General features: G+C 35.9%; 1 protein-coding gene across 1 annotated transcript in view; it reads left to right on the top strand.

The window, feature by feature from the left end:
• Positions 1-27,709, top strand: part of LOC150086960 (KICSTOR complex protein SZT2-like) — a 1,378,951-nt gene that overhangs the window by 51,068 nt on the left and 1,300,174 nt on the right. The window contains exons 5-6 of the mRNA XM_090372336.1: positions 10,723-10,815; positions 18,715-18,852. Coding sequence (XP_090228462.1) covers positions 10,723-10,815; positions 18,715-18,852 — 231 coding nt within the window. The remainder of the gene's footprint in view (positions 1-10,722; positions 10,816-18,714; positions 18,853-27,709) is intronic.

The following is a 27,709-nucleotide window of genomic DNA, read 5'->3' as shown; positions in this document are numbered from 1 at the left end:
GATCACTTTTCAATAAATATAAAGAAACACATAAATATCCAACAAGCGAAATGAATAATATTATTTATTTAATAAAATGTCAACACAATTGTAACGCCTGTTACATTGGTAGTACCACAACAAAATTCGGTTCAACCCAGTCGTCCAATACCAGAGCATACTACCACTACAATAGCTTCATAACTGGACAATCTAGCACTGAACTTACTTTACATGCCCACTCCAACAACCATACTCCCTTAGTTGACTCAGCTATTACCATATTAAAATTAAAAAACAGTTACAAAATATAACAATTCGAAGCCCTCATTATAGAATGGTTTCGTCACAATTCCGATCTAAATATTATAAATGCGAAACTCCCCTTCAATCTTTCTCCGGTTTGGAATGCTACCTGAGATTCCCGCAAGTAACAAAGTGCATCACAGGATTACAAAATTCTTCTTAAATACAGTACGTGTTCCCTTTTCATTTAACTTGCCAACTGAAGATGTTTTTTAACGAAAGTCCTTCGTTACGACTTTTGGCTTATCCACTATTTAGAGATTCCCAATTTAACCCAATTTAATGACAACCAAGGACGGAGTTAGTTCACTTCTACTTCCTTGCGCATATTTTAATCCTGTTTCCATCATAATTACTATTTACCCACTCCTTAATTTAAGAACCAATCACCTTAAAGCTAGTCACCTCTTGCCATTCAAACCATAACAATTGCAGATTGATCAAGGTGAGTACTGAAAAATTAAGCCCTTGCTATTTTTTGAATTTAGTCCAATAAAACAGTACTTTAAAACATACTATAACTTCTAACTTACCTTGTCAATTAACAAAATTAAATGATACGTGAAAATTATAAGAATATTTTCCAGGTTAGCAAAATAAAAATAAATATATGCTTACATACATAGCTTGATTAATACTGTAATATGTACTTACTAACTAATTGATATTTCTGTTCACTGACTTTTTTTTTTTTGGTTGTAAATTTATAACAATAAAAAAGGTAAGCAATTAGTAACAAAGAACATGGCACGCACAAATTGCAACTAACATGATACACGCAAACAAGATATGAAGTAACAAGTTTACAAAGCTTAAAAAATAGGAATGAAGAATAGTTTCTGAAAATTTGTTTTTTATATGATTGAAGATTTCATGGAAGGGGGAAACACTTTTTACCTAAATAAATAATAAAAGCCCACATAATTGCAGCTATTGGTATTATTGCAAATGCAATAAGATCGAGTTTATTACCTATTTGTAATAAATTGCACTAACAGAAAAGCCCAATAAACTGAAAACCGCAAATTGTTTTTGTTTTATGGTAGTGACCTCCAGAAATCACAAAGGTGTTCAAAATTGATTCTTATAACTGAACACCGATAACGATGAAAGTGTAGTGCATTTTAATGATTTGAATTGATTTTTTGAAATTTGATTTTATAAAGCAGCCGATTCTACTAATCAGGGATGGGATACACTTAAATAGAAAGGGTGCAAGAATATTTGCTGATGCTATTGAGGCAGTGTTTGGTGGGTCGGAAAACTGCTAGCTTGGGGGGAGACAAAGACGAATAGATTAACAGTAGCCACTGGCAGAGGTGAAAGAGATTCTTGCACTGCTTCTATTGGAATGAGCAGAAGCCTGAAAAACGAGATGCAGGATATTTCAGAGACTGCTGGGAGTCATTGCGGTACAAGTAAACACATGGGTTGAGTTAGGGTAGCTAAGAATAGAAATAGGTGCATGTATACTTGCGTGTACACCAATGCTAGGAGTTTAGTAAATAAATTTGATGAATTTGAGGTATTGCTCAAAACATCAAAGGCAGATATTGTTGGGATATCAGAGACGTGGTGTCACACAGATGTAAGGAATGCAGAACTGGAATTTGGGAAGTACAACATCTATAGAAAGGATAGACTGGATAGGAAGGGAGGAGGGGTTATGCTATTAGTTAAGAAATACATAAAATCCAAAGAAGTGAAGCCAGTGGACATCGCTGGACAGTGCAGTGTCGAGTCAGTTTGGTGTGACATAAGCATTGGGTGATCAAAATTGAGAGTAGGAGTGTGCTATAGGCCTAATGACTCTGATGAGTATAATAAGAAACTGTACAGGGAAATAGAGTGGGCCAGTAAATCAGAGAGTCTTATAATGGGAGATTTTAATTTCCCACATATTGACTGGAATTTGGGGGCTGTTTACTCACACACTAGCAAGGCTTTTGTGGATTTATTGGATGATTGTTTTCTACATCAGCATGTTCGGGAGGCAACTAGAGGGAGGAATACTCTTGATTTGATTATCAGCAGTGATTCTTCATGCATTAAGAATCTGCAGATGAATGAACCACTAGGTGGCAGTGATCACAGTGTGCTGAAGTGGGATTTACTCAAAGAGGTAACTACCATTAGGGGTAAAGGGAAGGGTTATTGCTTTCGTAAAGGCGACTACGATGGACTGAGACAATATTTAAATTCTATACAGTGGGACCAACTGATGATGTTACCAACAGCAAATGCAAAATGGGAAGCATTCAAAGAACTTATCTTGGAAGCTACTAGGCTTTACATACCAACTAAGAAATATTGTTCAAGGTTTAGGCCTAAATGGATGTCAGATGAACTAATGAGGCATATGGCAGAGAAGAAACATGCATGGGATACATACAAATTAACACATGACACAGAAGCCTATGATAGATACATGTTGATATGTAATCAAGTTACAAAGGAGGTTAGGCAGGCGAAGGCAGATTATGAGAAATCTTTGGCAAGGGATGCAAAGAAAAACAGCAGAGTTCTTTACTTATGTAAACTCTAGAAGGAAGGGGATGAATCAGATTGGTCCACTTGATATCGATGGGTCAACTGTTGATGATCCTGCTCAGGTAGCTAACAAACTAAATGAATATTTGGCATCGACATTCACACATGAGGAGTTATTTAGCGACGGGAATGCCAGAGGTGTATTCAACTCTAGCAGTAAGCTAGAGAATCTTGTAATAACTGAGAGTAAAGTGGAGGAGAAATTGTTGAAGATAAACACAAGAAAGGCACCCGGGGTGGATGGGATCTATCCAGTTATATTAAAGGAGGCAGCAAGGAAGTAAGCAAACCCTTAGCCATAATTATGAGAGCTTCCTTGGACTCAGGGGAAGTACCCACAGACTGGAGATGTGCAAATGTGACCCCAATTCACAAAGGAGGATCAAAGGCTGACAGAAGCAATTATAGACCTGTGAGTTTAACTTGTGCCTCCATTAATTTTCCTGGAACATTAGTTAAAGAAGCACTGCAGGATCATTTAGACAAGACTTCGGTTATAGCTCGGACACAGCATGGTTTTGTTAAGGGGTGCAAAGGGGAAGTCTTGCCTGACCAATTTGATTGGATACTATGATGCAGTCACAAAGGAACTGGATGCAGGGAATAACTTTTGATATTATATACTTGGATCTTAGAAAGGCTTTTGATACTGTTGCACATGGAAGACTGCTGTACAAATTGGAGCAGTGTGACATTGGAGGCAAGTTGCTGCTGTGGATAAAGGGGTGGCTGAGGGGGAGAAGACAGAGAGTGGTAATCAATGGACACTGCTCATCGTGGACTAATGTTATTAGTGGAGTCCCTCAGGGCTCGGTGTTGGGTCCATTATCGTTTTCTGTATTTATAAATGATATTGATGATGGTATATCAAGCTTAATGTCGAAGTTTGCAGACGATACAAAGGTAGGCAGGGTTGTCAAGGACACTACTGGTACTATGCTGCTGCAACAGGATCTGGAAACGTTGAGCAGATGGGCTGAGAGGTGGCAAATGAAGTTTAACATTGACAAATGTAAAGTACTACACATGGGAAACAGCAACCCCAGAGCAATGTATCAACTCTGTGGTACTACACTGACAGTGGTAGAGAATGAAAGGGACCTGGGGGTGGTTGTGCTGGCAGATATGAAGTTCTCTGAGCAGTGCAGACGGGCTGCAAGAGTAGCTCATGGTGTATTGTCAATGATATATAGGAATTTTTCTAGCAGGGATAAGGAGGTGATTATTCCCGTGTATAAGGCAATGGTTAGGCCACACCTAGAGTACTGTATACAGGTCTGGAGGCCTCATTTCAAGAAGGATGTAGAGCTGCTGGAATGAGTACAGAAGGGCAACAAGATTAGTGAATGGAACAAAGGGGTGCTCTTACGAAGAAAGGCTTAAGTTTTGCAAATTACAGTGTTTGGAGACTAGGCGCCAGCGAGGTGATCTGATAGAGGTGTATAAAGCCTTGAATGGTTTGAGCATGCTCAATGCTGATGGGATTCTTCCTCTCGCTCAGAATAATCACCTGAGAGGGCATAAATTCAAATTGAGGAAAGACAGATGTAGGACGGATGTGCGGAAATTTGCCTTTAGCCAGCGGGTGGTTGGTTGGTGGAACAGACTTCCATCCCTTGTCGTGGAAGTTGATAGCCTAAATAAGTTTAAGGCTCAGCTGGACAGGTATTTCGAACGAACAGAGGGGTGAAGTGGAAGTGGTTTTTTTTTTTTTTTTTTTTTGGCTGATGCTGCATAAGCTTGCTTTCTTGCATCAAATGCCTCTAGTAATGCTAATCAGTGATCATGTTAACTGGCGCCTACTTATTTCACTGTATGATGGGCGTACGATTGTCTCCCACCAGCCCACATGGTCCTTCCTCTCGGCCAATAGCATTTGTAAATGTGTTGGACGAGTGTTTTGTTTTTGTATTCTTTAGTTGAAGTGATGTTGTGCTTTAATAAATATATTAGTTTTAATCAATATGCACAATTTCCATTATAAAAATCCCCTTTTAGAGAGATAAATAGCTTAGTTATATAGTGAAAAGTTTAACTTCCGAGCCCCTTGAAACGAATTATCAAAAAACAATGTGTTATTTGGTTCGCTTTAAGATATTTTCATGATACGATGTTGTCTCTGGAACGGATTGATATCGTAAAGTGGGGGGTCCACTATTATAAAGTTAAATGTTTTCATTTTATGACTGTCAGAAAATATCAGGTTGGATATTAGTTCTTCTTACCACTGTGAAGAATGGCAGGACTTTAGTACTAAAACACTTTTTGAAGAAATTCAACATCCATAAATATCATTGGTGAAGCCGGTTATGAAGATTTTGTAGAGACTCCTTCATTAAGATTGTTTGAAGTAAAGGATCTTGGATCAATTTGAGCATTTAGAGAAAAAAAGATATTATTTAAACAAAAACTATCCCATCCCTGAATTGGTAATGTGCGTAAATGAATTCTACAGGGAATTATGTAAGATGCTACAGATGCTATCATTTAAAAAAAAAGATTCTCTTTAACTGTTATTGGACAAATTTTTCATTCCAAAGAAAGATGGAGCCCTGAGTAGACAGAAACTCCATAAAAGAGTCTTCAAAACTAAACAGATGAATTCATCTGAATAATTTTGAAGTCTGTTCACATAAGCAACACTTCAAGTGAAGTTTTGCCTAACATTTTAATTATTTCATTGCATATTTTTAAAATTCTTCTAGTAGTCTAAATGCTGTTTTTGGTTTTTGAAGGTATAGTACTCTATTTATGGTGCTAATAACTGCTTAAAATAGGGTAATATCAAAATATGGTCTGATTTTTTGTTCAGTAATGAATAGGTATTTCATTCTGAATAGCATCATATTTATAGGAAAATAACCTTTAGGAAAATGTCTTTTCACTTAATGTACAGCCTCTGTGAAACAAATTTAGGATAGAAAATGAGGAATTCATGTTCTTCATTTTGCAATACAAAATTGCAATAAAATCATCATTTGAATAAGTATTATATGATAAATTGGAAATGTCTTTTGATCCAGAACTTGATTCACTAAAAGAATTTTGATTTCTTAATTTCTGTTATTCACAAATTCTCATTTACAAAAACCAATGTAACAATACAGATACAATGAACTGAAACTACTGATTAAAGCTGAAACTGTGATATTAGAAGAAAAGCTTGTTATTTGGTTTTTTTTTTTTAGGAGCATTAGCAACTAAGGCCATATTGCTCCGGGGATATGTGGTGGTCATTCCCTGACCTTTCCGCATCCTCCGTATTTGGTGGTGACGGGCTCGAACCCCGGTTTAAAGAAGCGTGTGCTACGCACCGCTGCTGCTCCTTCCCACCTGGCTACGGAGGCGCCTAGAAGAAAAGCAAACGCATGTAATTTTTTCATTATATCTGGCAATAATAAAATGAAACAAAAAAAAAAAAAAGGCAGAAGTCTCAATGCTAGCCAAAAATATCTTTGTCTGTGTATTCAACCAAAGAGTAATGTATGTTGATATTACTGAATTGATGAAAGTAAAGTGATCTAGTCTACAGTAACCAAATTATGATTGTTAAAAAAAAAAAACAACAACATAATTTTATGAGCAAAACTGCACAATGCTACAATAGTTAGTGAATATTTGCCTTCTGAGACATTGAAACATACAATGCACACATCATACATCAGCAAATTGTATGTACACCAATGCTAGGACTATACTAAATAAGTTTGATGAATTTGAAGTCCTGGTCAACACATCAAAGGTGGATATTGTTGGGGTATCAGAGACATGGTGTCACATGCTGATATAAGCAGTGCAGAATTGGAATATTGGGAGTGCAATGTGTACAGAAAGGATAGACAGGATAGGAAGGGACAAGGGGTTATGTTGTTAGTTAAGAAACACATAAAATCTAAGGAAGTGCATTCAGTTGATGTAGACGAACAGTGGAGTGTTGAATTATTTTGTGTGGCATAAGCACTGGGAAAGCAAAAATGAGAGTATGAGTGTGTTATAGGCCTAATGATTCTGATGAGTACATGAACAATTGTACAGAGAAATAGAATGGGCCAGTAAATCAGAATATCTTATAATGGGGGATTTTAACTTCCCACTATTGACTGGAACTTGTGGGTTGGTCACTTGCACACTAGCAAGACTTTTGTGGATTTATTGGATGATTGTTTTCTACAGCAGCATGCTTGAGAGGCAACCAGAGGGAGTAATACTCTTGATCTGATTATCAGCAGTGATTATTCGTGCATTAAGCATTTGCAGTTAAAGGAACAACTAGAATGAATGAATCATGTTGGTCCACTTGGCAGTGATCACTGTACCGGTGTCGGATTTACTTGAAGATGTAACTACCATCAGGGGTAAAGGGAAGGGATTCTACTTTTGTAAAGTTGGCTACAGTGGTCTCTGACATTTTTTCACTTCTATACAGAAGGACCAACTGATCAAGTTCCCAACAGCAAATTCTAAATGGGAGGCATTCAAGGAATTAATCTTGGAAGCCACTAGGCTTTTCATACCAACTAAGAAATACTGTTCAAGGTTTAGGCCTAAATCGATGTCAGAAGAACTAATGAGACTCGTGGCAGAGAAGAAAGTACATGTGATGCAAATAAATTATCAGGCGACACAGAAGCCTATGATAGATATAAGCTAATTTGTAATCAAGTCACAAAGGAAGTTAGGCAAGGGAAGGCAGATTACGAGAAATCTTTGGCAAAGAATGCAAAAAACAAAACAGCAAAGACTTCTTTATTTATATAAACTCTAGAAGAAATGGAATGAATCATGTTGGTCCACTTGGTATCGATGGTTTGACTGTTGATGATCCTGCTTAGATAGTTGACAAACTGAATGAGTATTTTTCATCTACATTCACACAAGAGGAATTCTGTATTGAAGTGGAGGACAGAAGCTTATTAAACTCTAACAGGAAGCTTAATGATTTTGTAATAACTGAGAGCAAAGTGGAGTTGAAATTGTTGAAGTTAAACATAAGAAAGGCACCTGCAGTAGGGGGATCTTTACAGTTATATTAATGGAGGAGGCAGAGAAGTATGGAAACTCTTAGCCATAATTATGAGAGCATCATTGGACTCATGGGAGGTCCCCACAGATTGGAGATGTGCAAATGTATCCCCCATTCACAAAGGGGGGATCGAAGGGTAACATGAGTAATTATTAATTTAACTTAATTAACAGTAATGTTAATTTAACTTCTGTTCCAGGGAAAATAATGGAGTTGCTTGTTAAAGAAGCATTACAGGATCATCTAGAGATGACTAGATGAATTTATGAAGGGCAATCAAATTGGTCAGACACAGTCTGGGTTTATTAAGGGGAAGTCTTGTCTGACCAATTTGATTGGATGTGGTCACAAAGGAACTGGTTAAAAAAATAATTTTGATATCATATACTTGGATTTCAGGAAATCCTTTGTTACTGTTTCACATGGAAGACTATTGTACAAATTGGAGCCGTATAGTATTAAGGGCAAGAAGTTACTACAATGGATAAAAGGGTGGTTGAATGGGAGAAGATAGAGCGGTAATTTATGGACTACTGTTTTCAGTCCTTGAATTCCAGTGTTGGGTCCATTGTTGTTTGTATATTTTTTAATAATAATATTGATGATGGTATATTAGGCTTAATGTTGAAATTTGCAGATGGTAAAAAGGTTGGCAGGGTTGTTAATGACAGTAATGATAGTATGCTATTACAATAAGATCTAGAAAAGCTGGGCAACTGAAGTTTAACTTTGTCAAATTCAAAGTACTGCATAATTGTAGAAGTAACCCCAGAGAAACATACCAACTGTGCGATACTACACTTGGGATTGTAGAGAATGAAAAAGACCTGGGGGTAATTGTGCAGTCAGATATGAAGTTTTCTGATCAATGCAAACAGGCTGCCAGAGCAGGTCATGGGGTCTTGTCAGTGATATACAGGAATTTTGCTAGTTGGGATAAGGAGGTGATTATCCCTTTGTATAAGGCAGTGGTGAGGCTGTGCTTAGCATATTGCGTACAGGTCTGGAGGCCTCATTTTAGAAAGGAGGTAGAGTTGCTAAAATGAATACAGAGAAGGGCAACAAGATTGGTGAGGGAAAGAAAGGTTAAGTTCTGCAAATTGTGGCATCTGGAGACTAGGCACCTGCAAGGTGATCTTATTGAGGTGTGTAAGGCCTTGAATTGGTTTAGCAGGCTTAGTGCGATGGGATTCTTCCTCTGCTGAGATTACAAACCTGAGGGAGCATAAATTGAAATTGAGGAAAGACCATTGTAGAATAGATGTGCGGAAATTAGCTTTCAGCCAGTGGATAGTTGATTGCTGGAACAAACTTCCATCTGTAATTGTGGAAATGATAGCTTAAATAAATTCAAGGAAGAACTGGACAAATTTTAGACAAATGGATGTGTGAAATGGGATTTTTTTTTTGGCTGATGCTGTAAGCTTGCTTTCTTGCATCATATGCCTCTGCTAATGCTTAACCAGCTTTTGCTCTTCCTATACCATATTTAGGCAAGCCAGGAAAGCAGTTAATGCAAAATGATGATTATGCATATTTTATAGCAAAAATGTGCACTGAAATGATATTTATCACAATTCTTATTAAATTTCCCCTTTTTTTTTTTTTTTTTTTTTTTTTGCTTTTGCCAAAAACTAATCTGCATTAAAAATATTTTGGTTTCTAGTTTCTGGAAGTTGACAGATATGCTTAATTCACCTGCACAGATGATGAAGCAATTGATATGGGTGATATCTTTTACTTCCTCATAGGTGCTTATCAATCAGAATTAAGTAATAAACTTCAAAATCTGAAAATACCTTACTAAGTTTTCCTCTGGGAATGAACCTTCAAAAATCAGTTTGTTTACACATTACAAAAAAAAAAAAAAAAAAAAAGTAAAAGAAATTAATATAGTTTCAAGGAGAATTCAGGGTAGGAAATTTATAAATAATGTATATAATATGCATAGTTGGTTCTATTGTTTTATTACTGGCTTCTGTTACAGAGTTAGTATTAGTAGTGATGATAGGAAGCATACTTTTGCAACAGCATGCTTCTAGTTAGAAGTAAAGCAATCAAATCCACATCAGTTGTTTTTTAAATCAGATGACTGTGAAACACCTGATTTGAGTTCTATGGTTTTATTGCCTTCTTGAAGTACATCGTTTTACTTTTAATCTGTAATGGAAGCCCCATAAAATAATAGGATTAATCTGCACATTATTTTTCTCAGAAAGAAATTTATCTTCAAAATTACACATTAATGGTCAACTTGTGCCCATTGTTAAGTCATTATAAAGTTATTGGTATTAACTGAGATCAAAAATTTGTTTCATAATCATGTTATTTTTTCCGATTCCAAAAGTAAACCATTTCTTATGGTTTCTTAAATAAATAAAATTCCTTCACATTACTGATCTCAAACACTAACTACATTTCCTTATGTATTCATTGAGCCTTTAATAATGAGTTATATACAAAAGATAAACTTCCCATTTTTGTTTTTAATTGATCAACTGATCATGTAGACTTTCAGTGTTGATGCTTTTGCAATTAATTTTAATGTTAACCAAATCTTTCTTTCTTACTGACACATCTTACAATTTATAAAATATCCCGAACTTTATAACTCTTACATTTTCTTTCCATTTTAAAGGTTAGTCTTAGCCAATTCTGTTTTTTTTTTTTTGTTTATACTAATATTGTATTTAAGTAATTAATACTGTTTATCATGCTAGACATTTTAACGCTATGCTCAACTGTAACTGTTCAAGGGTGATGCTTAATTGCTCTGTACAAATCATCTTAGTCTAATTAACTAAACTTAATAGTTAAAATTTTGTTATATGCTGAATAACGCAGAATATATCTTACATTTTCAGTTTTATATTCCTGGAAGTACATATGTGTTCCAACCTCAGGTATATGTTACGTTTGTAGCTCATATGCCATGTTGCTCATACAAGGTACCACAGGTATGTTTTTAAAATATTGAATACAAATATACACATACCCTCCCTCCTTCTTGAAAGTTCTTTTTTATATTAGTTCTCCCTTCTACAGGGTGTCTCAAAAATATTGGTACAAACGTTTAGGGGAAGTAGGTAACATCTAAAGGAATGTGAATCGCATAGGAACCCATAACCGGAAACGTCACCGTAAATCGGTACATGGCCCTGTTCATCAGTTCGTGAGAGGGAAAATTTCTGGTTTACTCATTCAAGCAGTAGTCACTGCACGACGAGCATGCATCGATATACGAACTGTGAGCTGGCAGACATGCACCTAGTGTATGGATTAGCAGTGGGCAATGGACGAGCCGCTCAACGAATTTATGGAGAATGCTTCCCAGACAGACAGACATGTACCGGACCACCATTTGTTTGCACGTATGCATCAAAATTTGTGTGATTACGGGTCATTTAGAGGTAACAAGAATAGTGCGGGCAGACCACGGTCGACGCGAACTCCCACCATGGGAGAAAGTGTGTTGAATGCCGTCCAGAATAATCCTATTACGAGCACACGTGCCATTGCCTCTGCCTTAGGAGTGTCTCGTTGCAGTGTACAGCGTGTCTGGCACGACGATTCCTTACACCCCTTTCATCTCCAAAGGGTTCAGTTACTGCTCCCCCAAGATCATCCTGCACGTGTGGCTTTTGCTCAGTGGTTTCTCCAAGAAAGTGTTCAAGATTTGAATTTTCCAGCCTATGTTTTGTTCACAGATGAGGCTTATTTCACTCGGGAAGGCTTATTCAATCAGCACAATACTTGTGTGGGCTCACGACAACCCACACGGTGTGCGCCCCATGTGGCACAACGTCGCTTCGCAATAAATTTAAGGGTAGGTATGGTCGGTGATTGCTTAGTTGGCCCATACCTGTTACCATCCCGCATGAACTCCACTAAATATCAAATCTTTCTTGAACAAGTTCTACCAGGGTTACTTGACGATGTTCCAGCAAATGTGAGACGCAACATTTGGTTTCAACATGACGGGGCACCTGTCCATTATGGAAGGTGTGCTCGTGACCATTTGAACAGGCGTTTTGGGCGTCGATGGATTGGCCGTGGTGGATCCGTTGCCTGGCCCCCACGCTCACCTGATTTATCGAAGCTTGATTTCTCTCTGTGGGGTGCCCTCAAGTCTGTTGTGTATGAATTGCCTGCGGAGATGGAAATGGTTCTCGTCTGTGCTGCTGCTACTGTCAAAGAAACTCCAGGTGTGTTCGACCGTGTCCGCCAATCCATGCTGCGTTGGTGTCACGCATGTATCGCGTCTCATGGCAAAATCTTCGAACATCTGTTGTAACATCATGAAATGCATCCATCTCGTACTCCGTTGTTAATATTATGTCAAATAAATGTTTGCCACTAATTACTGTCTTGTGTCATTTCTGCTTCTTGTGCTTCTGCTACTACTTTCCTGTGACGTTTCCGGTTATGGGTTCCTATGCAATTCACATTCCTTTAGATGTTATCTACCTCCCCTAAACGTTTGTACCAATATTTTTGAGACACCATGTATAAAATGCAGTAATCATCTATTATTTTCTGTTTGTACAATTTTCGTTTTCAATTACTCTAGCATTCTGTAAAAAACTGTTTAATCCATTGCTAAAGATTGTTCCAAATGTAGATTAGTGTTTGAGTTGGTAGCATCCTGTTTTTTAACTTGAGTTTAAAAAAAAAAATGTAAAAAATTTTGTGTTTTTTCACATTTGTTTACATATATGTTTAAATAAATATATATAGTTTATATTGCTTCACTTTTTTTATATAAAAATGTTAGCCATCAATGGATTTAAATTTTTATATATTTTTTTAATACAGTTCATCCCAGAATAAAGTAGGCTAAAAGGTAGCAGCTTGTATCTCGCTGGTACCAGTGACAAAGTTCCATTAAACTTTCAGTGTGTTAATATAGTGTGCAGGCTATTTGATTAGGTGATGAAGAGTTAGGGATAGTGGATCTATTGAGAGGTCTTTGACACAATTCTGTAGTCTCCAAAGAACAGTGAGCAACACGTTGCAAAAGAACTTAATATGAAAAAGCCACACTCCAGAGAATGATGTAATAGCATGAAATACATCAAAAAATCTCTTTTGGACATCTTATGTACATTGACTCATTAAGTGCCCTCTCACTCTTCTGATACTTTGTCAAATTCAAGTTCAACTAATGAGATGCAAAGGTTTAAAAAAAAAAAAGAAAAAAAAGTCAAGTCAAATTCTGTGTGGATCTGGGATGTACTGGCATCCAGTGCAGTTATTGTGCTATTTGAATAGCACAAAAAATCCATGTTCAAGTCTCCTGTCAGTAAGATTACATATTCTGATTCCAAATTTGTTATCAGGCAGGTGAATGCACTCAGTGATCTGATGAAAACAATCACAGAATAAACTGCTACAAATAAAACCAGATCTGCAGCAGTGGATATTGTTTTTGAATGAACATGATGAAGTTCTTCAAACACATATTGGTCACATTGGTCACATGCACTTGTATTTACTGACCAAAATTGATCGTCCAGAATGTCTCAACTACTGCTCTCAACTTGTAGTGAAACATTTACTTATAAAATATCCACAATCAAATGGCACGAACTTTTCATTTCAGTTTAATCAGTAAAATCTATTAATCTAGTTAAACTTCATTGTCAATTAAACTGTACTTTTTAACTAAATAAATATAACGACTTAGATTTTACAAACGTAACATAATTAATTAATACATAACTTGATACGTAAGTTATATAAACAGAACTTGTAGATAATACTCGATACTGAAAAATATATATAGATATATAGTGTTATAACTGTGTTGGGATACAAGTTTAGGGTTATAATTTTGTGCTGAAATTTAAATTTTATTGAAATTAAATGGAAATCATGACTCAGACCAGAGCAGCAAAACAAAAAGCTCAAGCTAATGGGAGTGCTGTGGCTCAGGAGAGAACTGAGGGAGGCAGTTGCCCTCTGAATCACAGCCTTTTAAAATGCACTGCTTGCTTGATGTTTGTGGACAATTGGGTACGGGACATGATATTGCCATGGAGGATGTCTTTCGGTGTGCGCGATGTAAGGAGTGTAAGGAAATCAGGCAACAACTCAGCATTGTTATGGGCCTATATGAGAGCTTGAAGGACAGGGTGGATGCCCTCGAAGGATTGAGGGGCCCATCAAGCTCTCAGCTGCCCACATCAACGCCAGAGCTTGCACTTGGTCATCACGCAAAACAGCGGCAACCCCCAAGGCAGAATATGCTGGTCCCACAGGAACTAGTAGTTGTTGGTGACTCTATTGTCAGGGAACGGGGAACATGGTGTGTAAAAAGGATAGGTGGAACAGGACCAGGGTGTGTCTGCCAGGGACAAAGGTTGATGACGTTGTAGAGCAGATATCATCTTTTAAGGGCACAAAGGTGATATTGTTGTACACATTGGCACTAATGATATTAAAAATAGGAGACCAGCAGAATTACTTAACAAGTACAGGTCACTATTGAACAAAAGTTGTGAATTAGGGTTGAATCTGAAAGTGTCTGCAATTCTGCCCAGACACGATAGGAGGGAGTATATGATGAGAGCCTTGTCGATCAGTTCGGCCCTGGAAAGATTGTGCAAGGCTCAAGGGGTAGAATTTTTTTCAGCCTGGTCTGTACTTGTTAACAGGAGAGACTGCTTCTACAGGGATGGGATACACTTAAATAGAAAGGGTGCAAGAATATTTGCTGATGCTGTCGAGGCAGTGTTAGGTGGGTCGGAAAACTGCTATCTTGGGGGGATACAAGGACTAATATATTAACAGTAGCCACTGGCAGAGGTGAAAGTGATTCTTGCACTGCTTCTATTGGAATGAGCAGCAGCCTGGAAAACAAGATGCAGGATACTTCAGAAACAGCTGGGAGTCACTGCGGTACAAGTAAACACATGGGTTGTGTTAGGGTAGCTAAGAATAGGAACAGGTGGATGTATACTTGTGTGTACACCAGTGCTAGGAGTTTGGTAAATAAATTTGATGAATTTGAGCTATTGCTCAAAATATCAAGGGCAGATATTGTTGGGATATCAGAGACGTGGTGTCACACAGATATAATGAATGCAGAACTGGAATTTGGGGAGTACAATGTGTACAGACAGGATAGGAAGGGAGGAGGGGGTTTTGCTATTAATTAAGAAACACATAAGTGACTCTGATGAGCATAATAAGAAACTATACAGGAAAATAGATTGGACCAGTAAATCAGAGAGTCTTATAATGGGGTATTTTAATTTCCCAGATATTGACTGGAATTTGTGGGTTGGTCACTCACACACTAACAAGGCTTTTGTGGATTTATTGGATGATTCGGGAGGCAACTAGAGGGAGTAATACTCTTGATCTGATTATCAGTAATGATTCTTCATGCATTAAGAATCTGCAGATAAAGGAACCACTAGGTGGCAGTGATCACAGTGTGCTTAAGTGGGATTTACTCAAATAGGTAATTATTATCGGGGGGGTAAAGGGAAGGGTTTTTGATTTCGTAAAGGCGACTATGATGTTCTGAGACAGTATTTAAATTCTATACAGTGGGACCAACTGATGATGTTACCAACAGCAAATTCAAAATGGGAAACATTCAAAGAATTTATCTTGGAAGCTACTAGGCTTTACATGCCAACTAAGAAATATTGTTCAAGGTTTAGGGGCGCCTCCGTAGCCAGGTGGGAAGGAGCAACAGTGCATAGCACACTCTTCTTGATTAGACCGGGGTTCGAGCCCATCACCACTAAATACGAAGGGTGCGGAAAGGTCAGGGAATGACCACCGCATATTCCCAGATCAATATGGCCTTAGTTGCTAATGCTCCTAAAAACCAAACAACAAACAAACAAACATCAAGGTTTAGGCCTAAATGAATGTCAGATGAACTAATGAGACATACAGCAGAGAAGAAAAATGCATGGGATACATATAAATAATGAGTGACATGGAAACCTATGATAGATATAAGCTGGTCTGTAACCAAGTCACAAAGGAGATTAGACAGGCAAAGGCAGATTATGAGCAATCCTTGGCAAAGGATGCAGAGAAAACAGGAAAGAGTTCTTTACCTATCTAAACTCTAGAAGGAAAGGGATGAATCAGATTGGTCCACTGGATATTGATGGTTCAAGTGTTGATGATCCTGCTCAGGTAGCTAACAAACTAAATGAATATTTGGCATCGACATTCACACATGAGGAGTTATTCAGCGAGGGGAATGCCAGAGGTGTATTCAACTCTAGCAGTAAGCTACAGAATCTTGAAATAACTGGGAGTAAAGTGGAGGAGAAACTGTTGAAGATAAACACAAGAAAGGCACCCGGAGTGGATGGGATCTATCCAGTTATATTAAAGGAGGCAGCAAAGGAAGTAAGCAAACCCTTAGCCATAATTATGAGAGCTTCCTTGGACTCAGGGGAGGTACCCATAGACTGGAAATGTGCAAATGTGACCCCAATTCACAAAGGAGGATCAAAGGCTGACACAAGTAATTATAGACCTGTGAGCTTAACTTCTGTTCCAGGAAAATTAATGGAGGCACTGGTTAAAGAAGCACTGCAGGATCATTTAGACAAGACTTCAGTTATAGCTCAGACACAGCATGGTTTTGTTAAGGGGAAGTCTTGCCTGACCAACTTGATTGGATACTATGATGCAGTCACAAAAGAACTGGATGCAGGGAATAACTTTGATATTATATACTTGGATCTTAGAAAGGCTTTTGATACTGTTGCACATGGAAGACTGCTACACAAATTGGAGCAGTGTGACATTGGAGGCAAATTGCTGCTATGGATAAAGGGGTGGTTGAGGGGGAGAAGACAGAGAGTGGTAATCAATGGACACTGCTCATCGTGGACTGATGTTATTAGTGGAGTCCCTCAGGGCTCAGTGTTGGGTCCATTATTGTTTTCTGTATTTATAAATGATATTGATGATGGTATATCGGGCTTAATGTCCAAGTTTGCAGATGATACAAAGGTTGGCAGGGTTGTCAAGGACACTACTGACACTATGCTGCTGCAACAGGATCTGGAAAGGTTGAGCAGATGGGCTGAGAGGTGGCAAATGAAGTTTAACATTGACAAATGTAAAGTACTACACATGGGAAACAGCAACCCCAGAGCAACGTATCAACTTTGTGGTACTACACTGACAGTGGTAGAGAATGAAAGGGACTTGGGGGTGGTTGTGCAGGCAGATATGAAGTTCTCTGAGCAGTGCAGACGGGCTGCAAGAGTAGCTCATGGAGTATTGTCAATGATATACAGGAATTTTTCCAGCAGGGATAAGGAGGTGATTATTCCATTGTATAAGGCGATGGTCAGGCCACACCTAGAGTACTGTATACAGGTCTGGAGGCCTCATTTCAAGAAGGATGTAGAGCTGCTGGAACGAGTACAGAGAAGGGCAACAAGATTAGTGAATGGAACAAAGGGGAGGTACCCATAAGTTTTGCAAATTACAGTGTCTGGAGACTAGGCACCAGCGAGGTGATCTGATAGAGGTGTATAAAGCCTTGAATGGTTTAAGCATGCTCAATGCTGATGGGATTTTTCCTCTAGCTCAGAAAAATCACCTGAGAGGGCATAAATTCAAATTGAGGAAAGACAGATGTAGGATAGACGTGCGGAAATTTGCCTTTAGCCAGCGGGTGGTTGGTTGGTGGAACAGACTTCCATCCCTTGTGGTGGAGGTTGACAGCCTAAATAAGTTTAAGGCTCAGCTGGACAGGTATTTTGAACGAACAGAGGGGTGAAATGGAAGTGGGTTTTTTTTTTTTTTTTTTTTTTTTTTGGCTGATGCTGCATAAGCTTGCTTTCTTGCATCAAATGCCTCTACTAATGCTAATGCTAACTCCCAGCAGTCCCCGAAATCCCGAACACCTTGCTTTCTAGTTTATTGCCCATTCCAATAGGAGCAGTGCAAGAATTACTTTCACTGATGCCTGCGACTACTGTTAATATATTAGTCTGTGAATTCCCCGAAGCTAGCAGTTTTCCAACCCACCTAATACTGCCTCGATAGCATCAGCAAATATTTTTACAACCTTTCAATTTAAGTGTATTCCCTCCCTGTAGGAACAGTATCTCTCGTGAACAAGCACAGACCAGGCTGAGAAAAATTCTACCTCATGAGCCTTGCACAGTCTCTCGAGGTCTGAATTGATTGAAAATGCTCTCATCATATACTCCCTCCTATCATGGCATGTATTGTTGTTAAGTGTTAATTCTTAACTTGCTTCTTCAGTACTTCAGTACATAGTATTTAACTCTTTATTCATGTGATGACACTATATTCATTTTTAGAACATTTTAGAAAGTAAGTAGATACCCTCTTTCCTATCATTAGGCAAATTGTTCACCTGCAGTGTTGTTAATTTTAGGTTGTTGATTTTACAGTAGAAAATGTTTGCTGCTTGTTAAACCACCTATTTTGAGTGACATAGCAACACTGTTTTGGGTATGAAACACATATGGTCTGTTGTGAAGTGTGCTGTTACCATATCTTCAGCCATCAATGTGAAATAATGCCATCTATCTGAGGCATTGACATAAGATTTCCTTGTACAGGGAAATCTGACTTTTAGATGCTCTATATCCTGTATTCTACAGCTTTTGTTTGAATACTTTACTTCCCTTCTTGTTTTATGGTGCAAGAACAGATTTAAATATAAGAGGTATCAAGAATATTTAGCAGGTGGTGGCTTAGGTTTGTTACCTTTAAAACTATTGGAATTCACTTTTATTTGGGATATTATTATATTTGTAATGTTTAAATACATCTTGTATGATGGTTAATAAAGAAAGTTTAAAAGTAAAACTTTTTTTTTTTTTTTTTAGGTAATAGTTCAGGGGTGGAGAATTACCCAAGATAATGTGGATGTTCTTCTAGATCATTTGGAATATCAACTTCAAGAAATCAGTGCATTTGTTGCTGAGACAACAGCTTTTTTGAATGAACAGTGTGATAGAGTCAGGGTAAAGCACACAATTTTAGCATTTCAATTTTCTCTTGATTTTTGAAAATTGAAATGACGATCTAGTCATTTCAATTTTCTTATATTTTTTAATTTAATTAAACACTGTGATTTATCTTTATATTTGTCTTTATATAAGATTATATTTGTCTTATAAATAAGCTGATTATGCTAAATTGTTCACAGTTGTAAAAAGATTTAGTAGTATATCTGAATTAAGTTTATCTTTGCTAAACCTAAGAATGTTTTTTGATTAACATCTTTGTTTGGGTGGTGGGATTTAAGCCTAATAACTAATTGCCTCCACATCAGTAACTGGAGCAGTATGCATCATGCTAGGCCAAGTTAAGTTACATTTAGCTTAATGGTGTGCTTATGAATCAAATTAGCTATGAATCAAAAAAAGATAAAGTTGCAGAGATGAATTCAGAATGCTATTTTCTGGGCTTTGAATGAATTGATGCTAATCGTTTTGCAGAAAGTTTAATATTCTCCACAAAAATTGTTTGTCACATTACTTGTATGAAAAGGGTAAGTTACTTTTTCTTTGCTTATATTTATTTTATTATGTTCAGTTTGGTGTCATACTGAAGAATGGACACAAGTGTGCTTCACTTACAAGAATTAATATAAATGTATTTTTATATTAATTTAAAAATAAATATATTTTATGTTAAAAGCTATGGATTGCATAGATTTTATAATATTTATTGCTTTGCTTTTTTAGTTATCATATCAAATGTATTGTTAAAAATAAACACTCACTTGTTAAGCTAATACGTATTGGACAACAGTTGAAATCATATCTGGTATGTTCACACTTGTAGTCACAAGTGCATGTATGATAAAAAAGAAGTGGGGGGAAGAGAGTTTTATTCAGTAGAAGAGACTTGTTTTGCTTAAGTGCTATATGTTTATGGGTTTTTTTTCCAGTTAGGACATTATTACAGAAGTTTAATAATGTTGCTATGAATTTAATTTTCTTGTCAAAGGTAGTAAGAAATTAATATTTGAAACAGTGAATGGAGATAAAATTATAGACCAGTTACAATATACGTAATGGTGAGGTATGATACCATTGTAGTTTGTTCATATGGTTATTAAAGGAATTACAGAATGAAACTCAACATTAAATGCAGAATGTCAAAGTTGCTTAATCTGTATTATCTTCTGAATTGAACAAACAAAAGCAAGATTAAACTGGAATAAAGGAATTCAAAAATTTAAAAAAATAAATAAATAAAAGTTAGGTTAGGAATGAAATTTGAAATATTAACTGACTGAAAGTGGTATAATGTTCCACCCACTTGAATATAATGTTGATATGAATAAAGATGGAATTTAAGTCTGTTAAATGGTTAATTTGAATTACATATATATTTTGTTTTAACTTGAGCATGTAGTTATCTTCTTTTTACTTCTTGTTTTCAGTCCTTGTATTCCAGAACTTCGGGTCAGCGATGATTAATATATGCTTACATTTATAATTTACTTATATTTCTTACTTTTGATTCTAAAATTTCTTAACCATTTTTAATTACTATACTTGGTTTATATTTGGTTTAGATTTAAATTACTTAGCATATATTGATCATTACAGAAACAGAGAACTTCTTGTCGTTTTTTGCTTTCAGTCTGGGTGGTTGGTCTCAGTTGAAGTCATCTGGATTGTGGGTAAAAAGCGATAATTAATTTTTTTTTTTTTTTTTTTTTGCATTTTCTTAAATCCCTCAATGGTATTATTTGATTGATTTACTTTTTCTATTATTTTCTATTATCTTTAATATACATATTATGGTTGTAATGCATGATTTCTCTGCAACTGCATTGACCCATAAATATTAGTTACAGTTGTTATAATTATTAACTTTATTTTTTATTACTGATATATATATATATATATATATATATATATATATATTAAATGTAATTTAAGGGTCAAATTTGATGAAAAAATAAAAAACAAAAATGAATAAGCAAGGTATGACAAATGCACCAAAACCCACAAAGCAACACTAAAGGATGCAAAAGTATATAATATATAAGAATAGATTAGCCTGATAAAGTTTGCATAGATGGAGGTGAAAATTACACAAAGTGCCAAGGACTAGAAGGGTAAGGATAGTAGAAAAAAGAAGTAATATAGATTTTAAAAAGGCGAAAGAATGTTAATATCCTGAAAGTTATGATGAATTAAGAAAGTTATGGGCTGAATTGCAAAGCCAATATGGAGGTGAATGAACTGTAAAGTGAAATCATTAATAATAATACCAATAGATTGTACAAAATAAAGTAAAATAAAATTACTTTTTCAGAAATGGGTGGGAAAATTTAGTTATAGGTTGAATACAGAGAAGGCAAATATGCAAAGTCTGATGTCAGCGGAAGTAAATATTGATACATGGTTAGGTATTTCATCCGGGGACTACACCTAACCCTGTATCAGGAATTGCGTTTCTATACTTGTCCATAACAGTAGAAGAAAAGTTAAATAAAAGCAAAAAGAAAAAAATAACACATTCTTTTACAGTATGGACAAGGAAGTCACAATGCAGTATCAATGAAATGAAAATTATTAAGGTAAAAATAAAGGTAAGGTTAAAAAATATATAATTAAGTGTTTTCAGAGTGGGGAAAAGGTTTTGAGATATATGTAGATTTTTTAGTAAATTTGGAAAAATATTTTAGTGTTGGAATATTAGAAGAATTAAAATAAATACTAACAAGCACATGGTATAAGAAGAGGTATTAAATTGAGGATGGGGAAGGAATAAAGGCGTAGTTAAATAAAGACAAAAATAGCGATAGAATTAGGATAGTTGGAACGATCGTATCACCCTACGAACGGGTAGAATTAGAAAGTAGAAGGTGAAAAGTATTGCAAAAGTTATTAAAACTTACCGAGCTAGCTGGGGCTGCAAGGCCCAACCTTTTAGTAAGGGCTCTGGCTTTGTAAAAGTTAGTATAAAAAGGAGATGAATGCCAAATACTTGTACTGCAGGAAAAAAGCAGGCGAAAAAATATGTAAGTCAAAACAGGCCTAGAAACGAACTGAAAGTATAATGAGAAAGGGAACGATACCTGGAGTTTCCAAGTAGTATGTAGTGGAAGGAAGAAGGCAGCAAAATAAAGCACACATATATAGTAGAGTAGATGAATGTATCTAAACAAAACTATATTAGTGACTTAGCTACAGGGTAAAGCTTGTAGCAGCATAATGGACTTGATAGAGAGCTGTGAAGAAATGGAAATAGATATGGAAATAGTGACCTCTATAGTCTTATTTTGAACAAATAAGAGGGTAGAGATACATAAACATAGCATTAGAAAAGAGAGAGTATATTTATTACATAGAAATGTGGTTGGAATAAAAGGACTTTACTGATATAAAGTCACAAGATATATAAAATATAAAACAGTTAGATAAATAAAAAGTATTGAACATTGCCGTAATAAAATGAATAGAAAGTAGACCAAGTGATATGGCTACTGTATACTAAGCAAAAAGGATGTTGTATAATCCTAGTATATAAATTGAAATTATATCAATTAGGGGGGGGGGAATAGATTACACAAAATTTTTTTTAATATCCAGTCAATGAATAATTACATATGTAAGCATAAATAGCAGGAAATATGTAAAGAACAACATTAAATCTTGATATGGAGAGGCCAGATTAAGACTTAAGAGTTATAGCCTGTAGTCCAAAATGGAATGAAACAAAACTGAAGTAATATCAGTAATCATTTCTGTAAAAATAAATAAATCTATTGTTGATAGATTAGTATAAATTCAAAGGTAGTTTCAGATGTGCATCCAAAGCTGAATGATAGAATGAACAAGAATCCATAGAAGGTTTTTGATAAGGAAATCTAGTTTAAAACCAGTGATGAAAGAATAGGAAATAAATCTGCGGATGCATATAACTAGATGACTGTAGACCCAATGGTGGGTATTTAGGCATCAAATCCTAAAAAGACTGCAGAAAATAAAAATTTTGTAATATAAATAAAGAGTCACAAAGATCGATGGAGTTAAAGAATCCAAAAATGAAACAAGTACTGCATAAAATTTCAGTAGGAACAAATATTCACCACAGTGAATGAAACTAGTATACATTTAGAGAAAATAAGTCCAAAGGTGGGTATTTAGGGGTAGATTTGAAAGCTGTCAAAACTTTTTGGATACCTTAAAGTAGCTTTAATACTTGAAAGATCCAAGATCCAAATAATGCAATTTTCCTACATATATTATCCGTGCCTGAAAACAAAAATGAAATATCAATAAAATCTCAACAAGGGAAGTGAATTATCAGTAATTTCATAAAGAATTGTTAAAACATATATCAAATGAATACATAAAAGAAGTAGAAACTTAGTGAGATAAGAAACAAAGTAATCATTCCAATTAAAATAATTCCATAGGAAATCATGTATAGTTATTACTCACCAAGTAGTGGAAATCTCACCAAATAACATTACAACTATACAAATAACAACAGAACTGACCAATTCATAGTTATACTGAATTTATTCTTGATCAAATTGGAAACTATATTGAAACAGTATTTTATAAAATAAATCAGAATGTTATTATTAATTAGCTTATTGTAAAGAAGTTTAACAGCTTTGGTGAACAATAAATGGTTACTACATATGTTAGCCAGTCTAATAGTTTGAGTATACATTATATTTTTATGTATTTTGTTGGAAATATTAGAGTGCCAGTTAGTAAGGTAGATGACTTCAAAGTTGAATTTATTTCTTTTATCATATATGTCAATATTATATGGGAGGGAAGCATTGCTAAGAGTAATATAGAGGTCAAGGAAGTTGGCTGTGTGAGTAGTAGAGTTTTCTTTATTCAGTTTAAGTTCATTAGGATAAATAGCATTGGCTAATGGTTCAAACTTGGTATGTAAAATCAGGATATCATCTACATATCTAAATGCTAAAAAGTTATGATTAGGGTTGTTTGTGGTATATAATTCTTTGTAATAGTGTAAAAATAGGTTGGATACTAAACTGGAAATTTGGGAACCCATGGGCACACCAATGGTTTGTTTATAAGTAAGTTTGCTATCGAAGATATAGTTATTAAGTAAACAGAGACTGACATAATCGTTCCATGTATTATCACTTATATTCAGTTTATCTTTGTATCTGTGATAAAGTTGTTTTAGCACAAATATCAGAAGGTTATATGGGATTGAAGTGAAGAGGTTGGTGAAATCAAAGGTTTCTATGTTGGTTGTGGTGATATCAGATATGAAGGTATTGATGACAGCTTGGTTATTGTTTATGATCCAAGTAGATGTAAGATTGTTAAAAATTAGTATTGAGTAATTTGAAAAATTGTTTACCTGGGAGGTAGCAGCCAATATTTTTGGAACTAGTAATGAATCTGAAGCGTACAGGTTGTTTATGGAATTTGGCAGTCATATACAGAAAGGGTAAGGTTGAGTTCTGTAATTTAGCATGCAGTTTTTTATGTAAAGCTATTAGCTTTTTAATTGTGGAAGTAGGGAGTAAAAGTGGAACTATCTTCTATTTCATTTTTAAGTTGTTTATAGTAAAATTGCTTGCAAAAGATCGCAAAGTTGTTTTTTTTTTTTTTTTTTTTTTATGAAAACCTCAAACATGAAAAGTATCAAAACCTATAGTACTTAGTACCGTGCATGGATTGAAGGAGAAGTATGGGGGGGAGGGGGGAATGCCGGAAACTTTGCTCTAGAGTCTAAACATGGGTTTCACCACTTCAAGCCTCCAATAAGCAAAGTGGTGGTATTTCACCAGTTGATGAAAGTCATCTATTTAGAAGCTTTATCTATTGGGGTGATGATAAAATTGTCCTGTAATTCTTTTATGTTTCTTAAGATTGCAGTATGTTTCTTAAGATTGTGGTTTTCAACCGGGATGCCACGGGTATTATTGTACAGTTTGTAGGCATTTGAGATAGCTTTTACAATGTCATAATAGATGATGGTGATCCAGTTTTGAAATGCTTTGTGTGGAATGGTGTATTTAAAAGCAAGTTTGTTAGCAAAATGCATTAACATTAGATATAATTCTCTGTTGATGCTATTCAGGTTAGTCTTATTTATAGGTCTGTATTTAAAATCTTTGCTCATAGCAGTTTTTAGGTCATGATTCTTTATGATATTAAGATTGCCAGCTATAATATGCTCATGATATTGATCAATATATGGAGCATAGACAGAATTATTGCAGTGGCATGGGAGATCTGTAAGTAGAATATTTCCTATGTTGGTATCAAGTTGTAGTTACAGATTTTTAAACGTAATGGAGAATCATGATTGAAACAATAGTGAATACTGAATTTGTATAGGCTATGTGTAGGTAGTAGTTTATTATGTTTATTGAGTAAGGAAGACCAGGGTATTTTGTCGAACCATTTTTGTGCAAATTTGATATTGCAAAATTCAATGCAATTTCATAGTATTCACGTGTAAGGCTATTTTCAATGACAGCTAAGATTTTTATGACAGCATTACTGAAATTGTGGTGGTGAAAGTGTAGTAGTTCTAGATGTGTGTCGTTGTTTTTACTTATGGATAGGTTTGACCTATGTCCGTTAATTCTGATATTGAGGGAGTGTGATGTTTGTTCTACATAATTAGTATTGTAAATTTTACAGGTAAGTAGATAGATGACATTTGTAGTTTTGCAAAAAAAGGTAAGGAATTTGTGCTATGGTTATTTTTGAGGTTGGCCATAGTGGGATAGGTCAGACAATGTTTATCGTGGTATTTGGAGAAGGTCAGTGTCTGATTTAGAATACTCATATTGTGTCTGGGTTTGAAATGAACAGAATTTAGATCAGGACCAAAAGTATTGTTCTCCTGTGAACAGACCATCCTCAGGAGATGGATGTAATGCAGCATGTTTTCTAGTAACACTAGAGGTGACGCAGTGCTACCTCACCAGTTTTCTTAACTGGTTTTTTACTCATGTTGTAAGGAAGATATAAATTGAATATAGCAAGATGTGTAAAAATCAAATCCATCAAAAAGTATGAATCTAGGGTAGGTGTGGTTTAAAGAATAGCTTCATGCTAATCTGCTGATGGCTAAAACTTTAGTATTAGTAACGGCCGCATGGTGCAAGAAAGCCAATGGCTTATGCTGCACCAGCCAAAAAAAAAAAAAAAAAAATCCGAACAAAACAATGATAAAAACAAAAAATAAATAAATAAATAACTAAATAATAATAATTAATAAATAAAAAAAATAAAATAAATAAATAAAAAGGAAATTAAACCTATCATCCTATGCGCTTCCCTTACCCGAAATTACTATCCAAATGACCTTTGAATTTCCCCAAACTGTCGGCCTAAACCACCCATGAAGGTAACTTATTCCAGTAATTTATAACTCGCTGGCTAAAATAAAACTTCATGCAGTCCAATCTAAACATTTCCCCCTGTAACTTGAATTTATGTCCCCTAGTTCTAGCATCATTTATAATCTTGAAAATTTTGTCCTCATTCATTTTACTGATGCCTCTCAGAGCCTTAAACACCTCAATCAAATCTCCTCTAAGGTGTCTAGTTTCCAAACTCTGCAACCCACATATTCGAAGTCTTTCTTCATAAGGACGCCCTTTAGCCGATCTCACCAGGCTAGTTACCCTTCTTTGCACCCTTTCAAGAAGCTCGATGTCTTTCTTTAGTGCGGTCTCCATACTTGAACACAGTATTCCAAGTGTGGTCTAACATAAGCCTTATATAATGGGATTATCACGTCCCTATCTCTACTTGCAAAAGTTCGATAGATCATCGATAGGACACCATGGGCCTTCCTTGCAACCTGTTTACAATGCTCGGAGAATTTCATGTCTGACCGTATCGTAACACCCAAGTCCCTTTCCTCCAGTACTGGGTTTAGTTGAACTCCACCAAGTGAATAAGTTTTTTTGGGATTACTGGTTTCCAGGTGTAATACCTTACACTTTGTTGGATTAAAACAAAGCTGCCATTTTTCTGACCATTCCTGAAGTCTATCTAGGTCTCTCTGAAGAAGTTCAGCTTGACAGTGATCATTAACTACTCTACCAATTTTAACATCATCTGCAAATTTAGACATCACGCCCTCTATCCCTTTATCAATGTCGTTTATGAAAATTAAAAACAACAGTGGTCCTAAAACTAATCCTTGGGGAACCCCACTTCTTACATCAACCCAACCTGAGGAATAGCCATTTATCACAACCCTCTGCCTCCTGCCCTGAAGCCATCCTTCTATCCATCTAAGGATTTTCCCAGTGATTCCAACCTGTTCCCGCTTATAAAACAACCGCTCATGTGGGACCGAGTCAAAAGCTTTGCTGAAATCTAAATAAACAATGTCGAAATTATTCCCTAAATCCAGCTCGTGAGTGACCCTTTCTAAATAGCGAACCAGATTTGTTAAACATGATTTTCCCTTTACAAAACCATGCTGAGTATCCTTGAGAATTTCAATTCGATCCAAATGATCCTGAATTCCACCCTTGATCATTGCATCCATGATTTTCCCTACTACTGAAGTCAGACTGACAGGTCGATAATTTCCAACTTCACTTTTAGAGCCACCCCTTATGTATGGGAGATACATTCGCACTTTTCCAATCCAAGGGAATCTCCCCGAGTCTATTGATGCTGGCATAATTAGCCTTAATGGTTCAATGCACTCGCTTGCTGCCTCCCTTAAGATTATAGGGTATATTCCATCAACTCCAGGAGCCTTACTGGTCTGTAGGCTCAAAAGTTTTTCCATTAAATAATCTTGCGAAATTTCAATATCATTAATTACATATTTTTTAACTTTGCTCCCACAATTTCCCATTGCCACAAAAGG

The sequence above is a fragment of the Mastigoproctus giganteus genome, chromosome 4 (genome assembly GCF_048544385.1).
Source record: "Mastigoproctus giganteus isolate SK-2022 chromosome 4, ASM4854438v1, whole genome shotgun sequence".
Taxonomy (NCBI): Eukaryota; Metazoa; Arthropoda; class Arachnida; order Uropygi; family Thelyphonidae; genus Mastigoproctus; species Mastigoproctus giganteus.
Note: the sequence above shows the minus strand (reverse complement) of the source record. Positions and strands in the feature narration are given on the sequence as shown.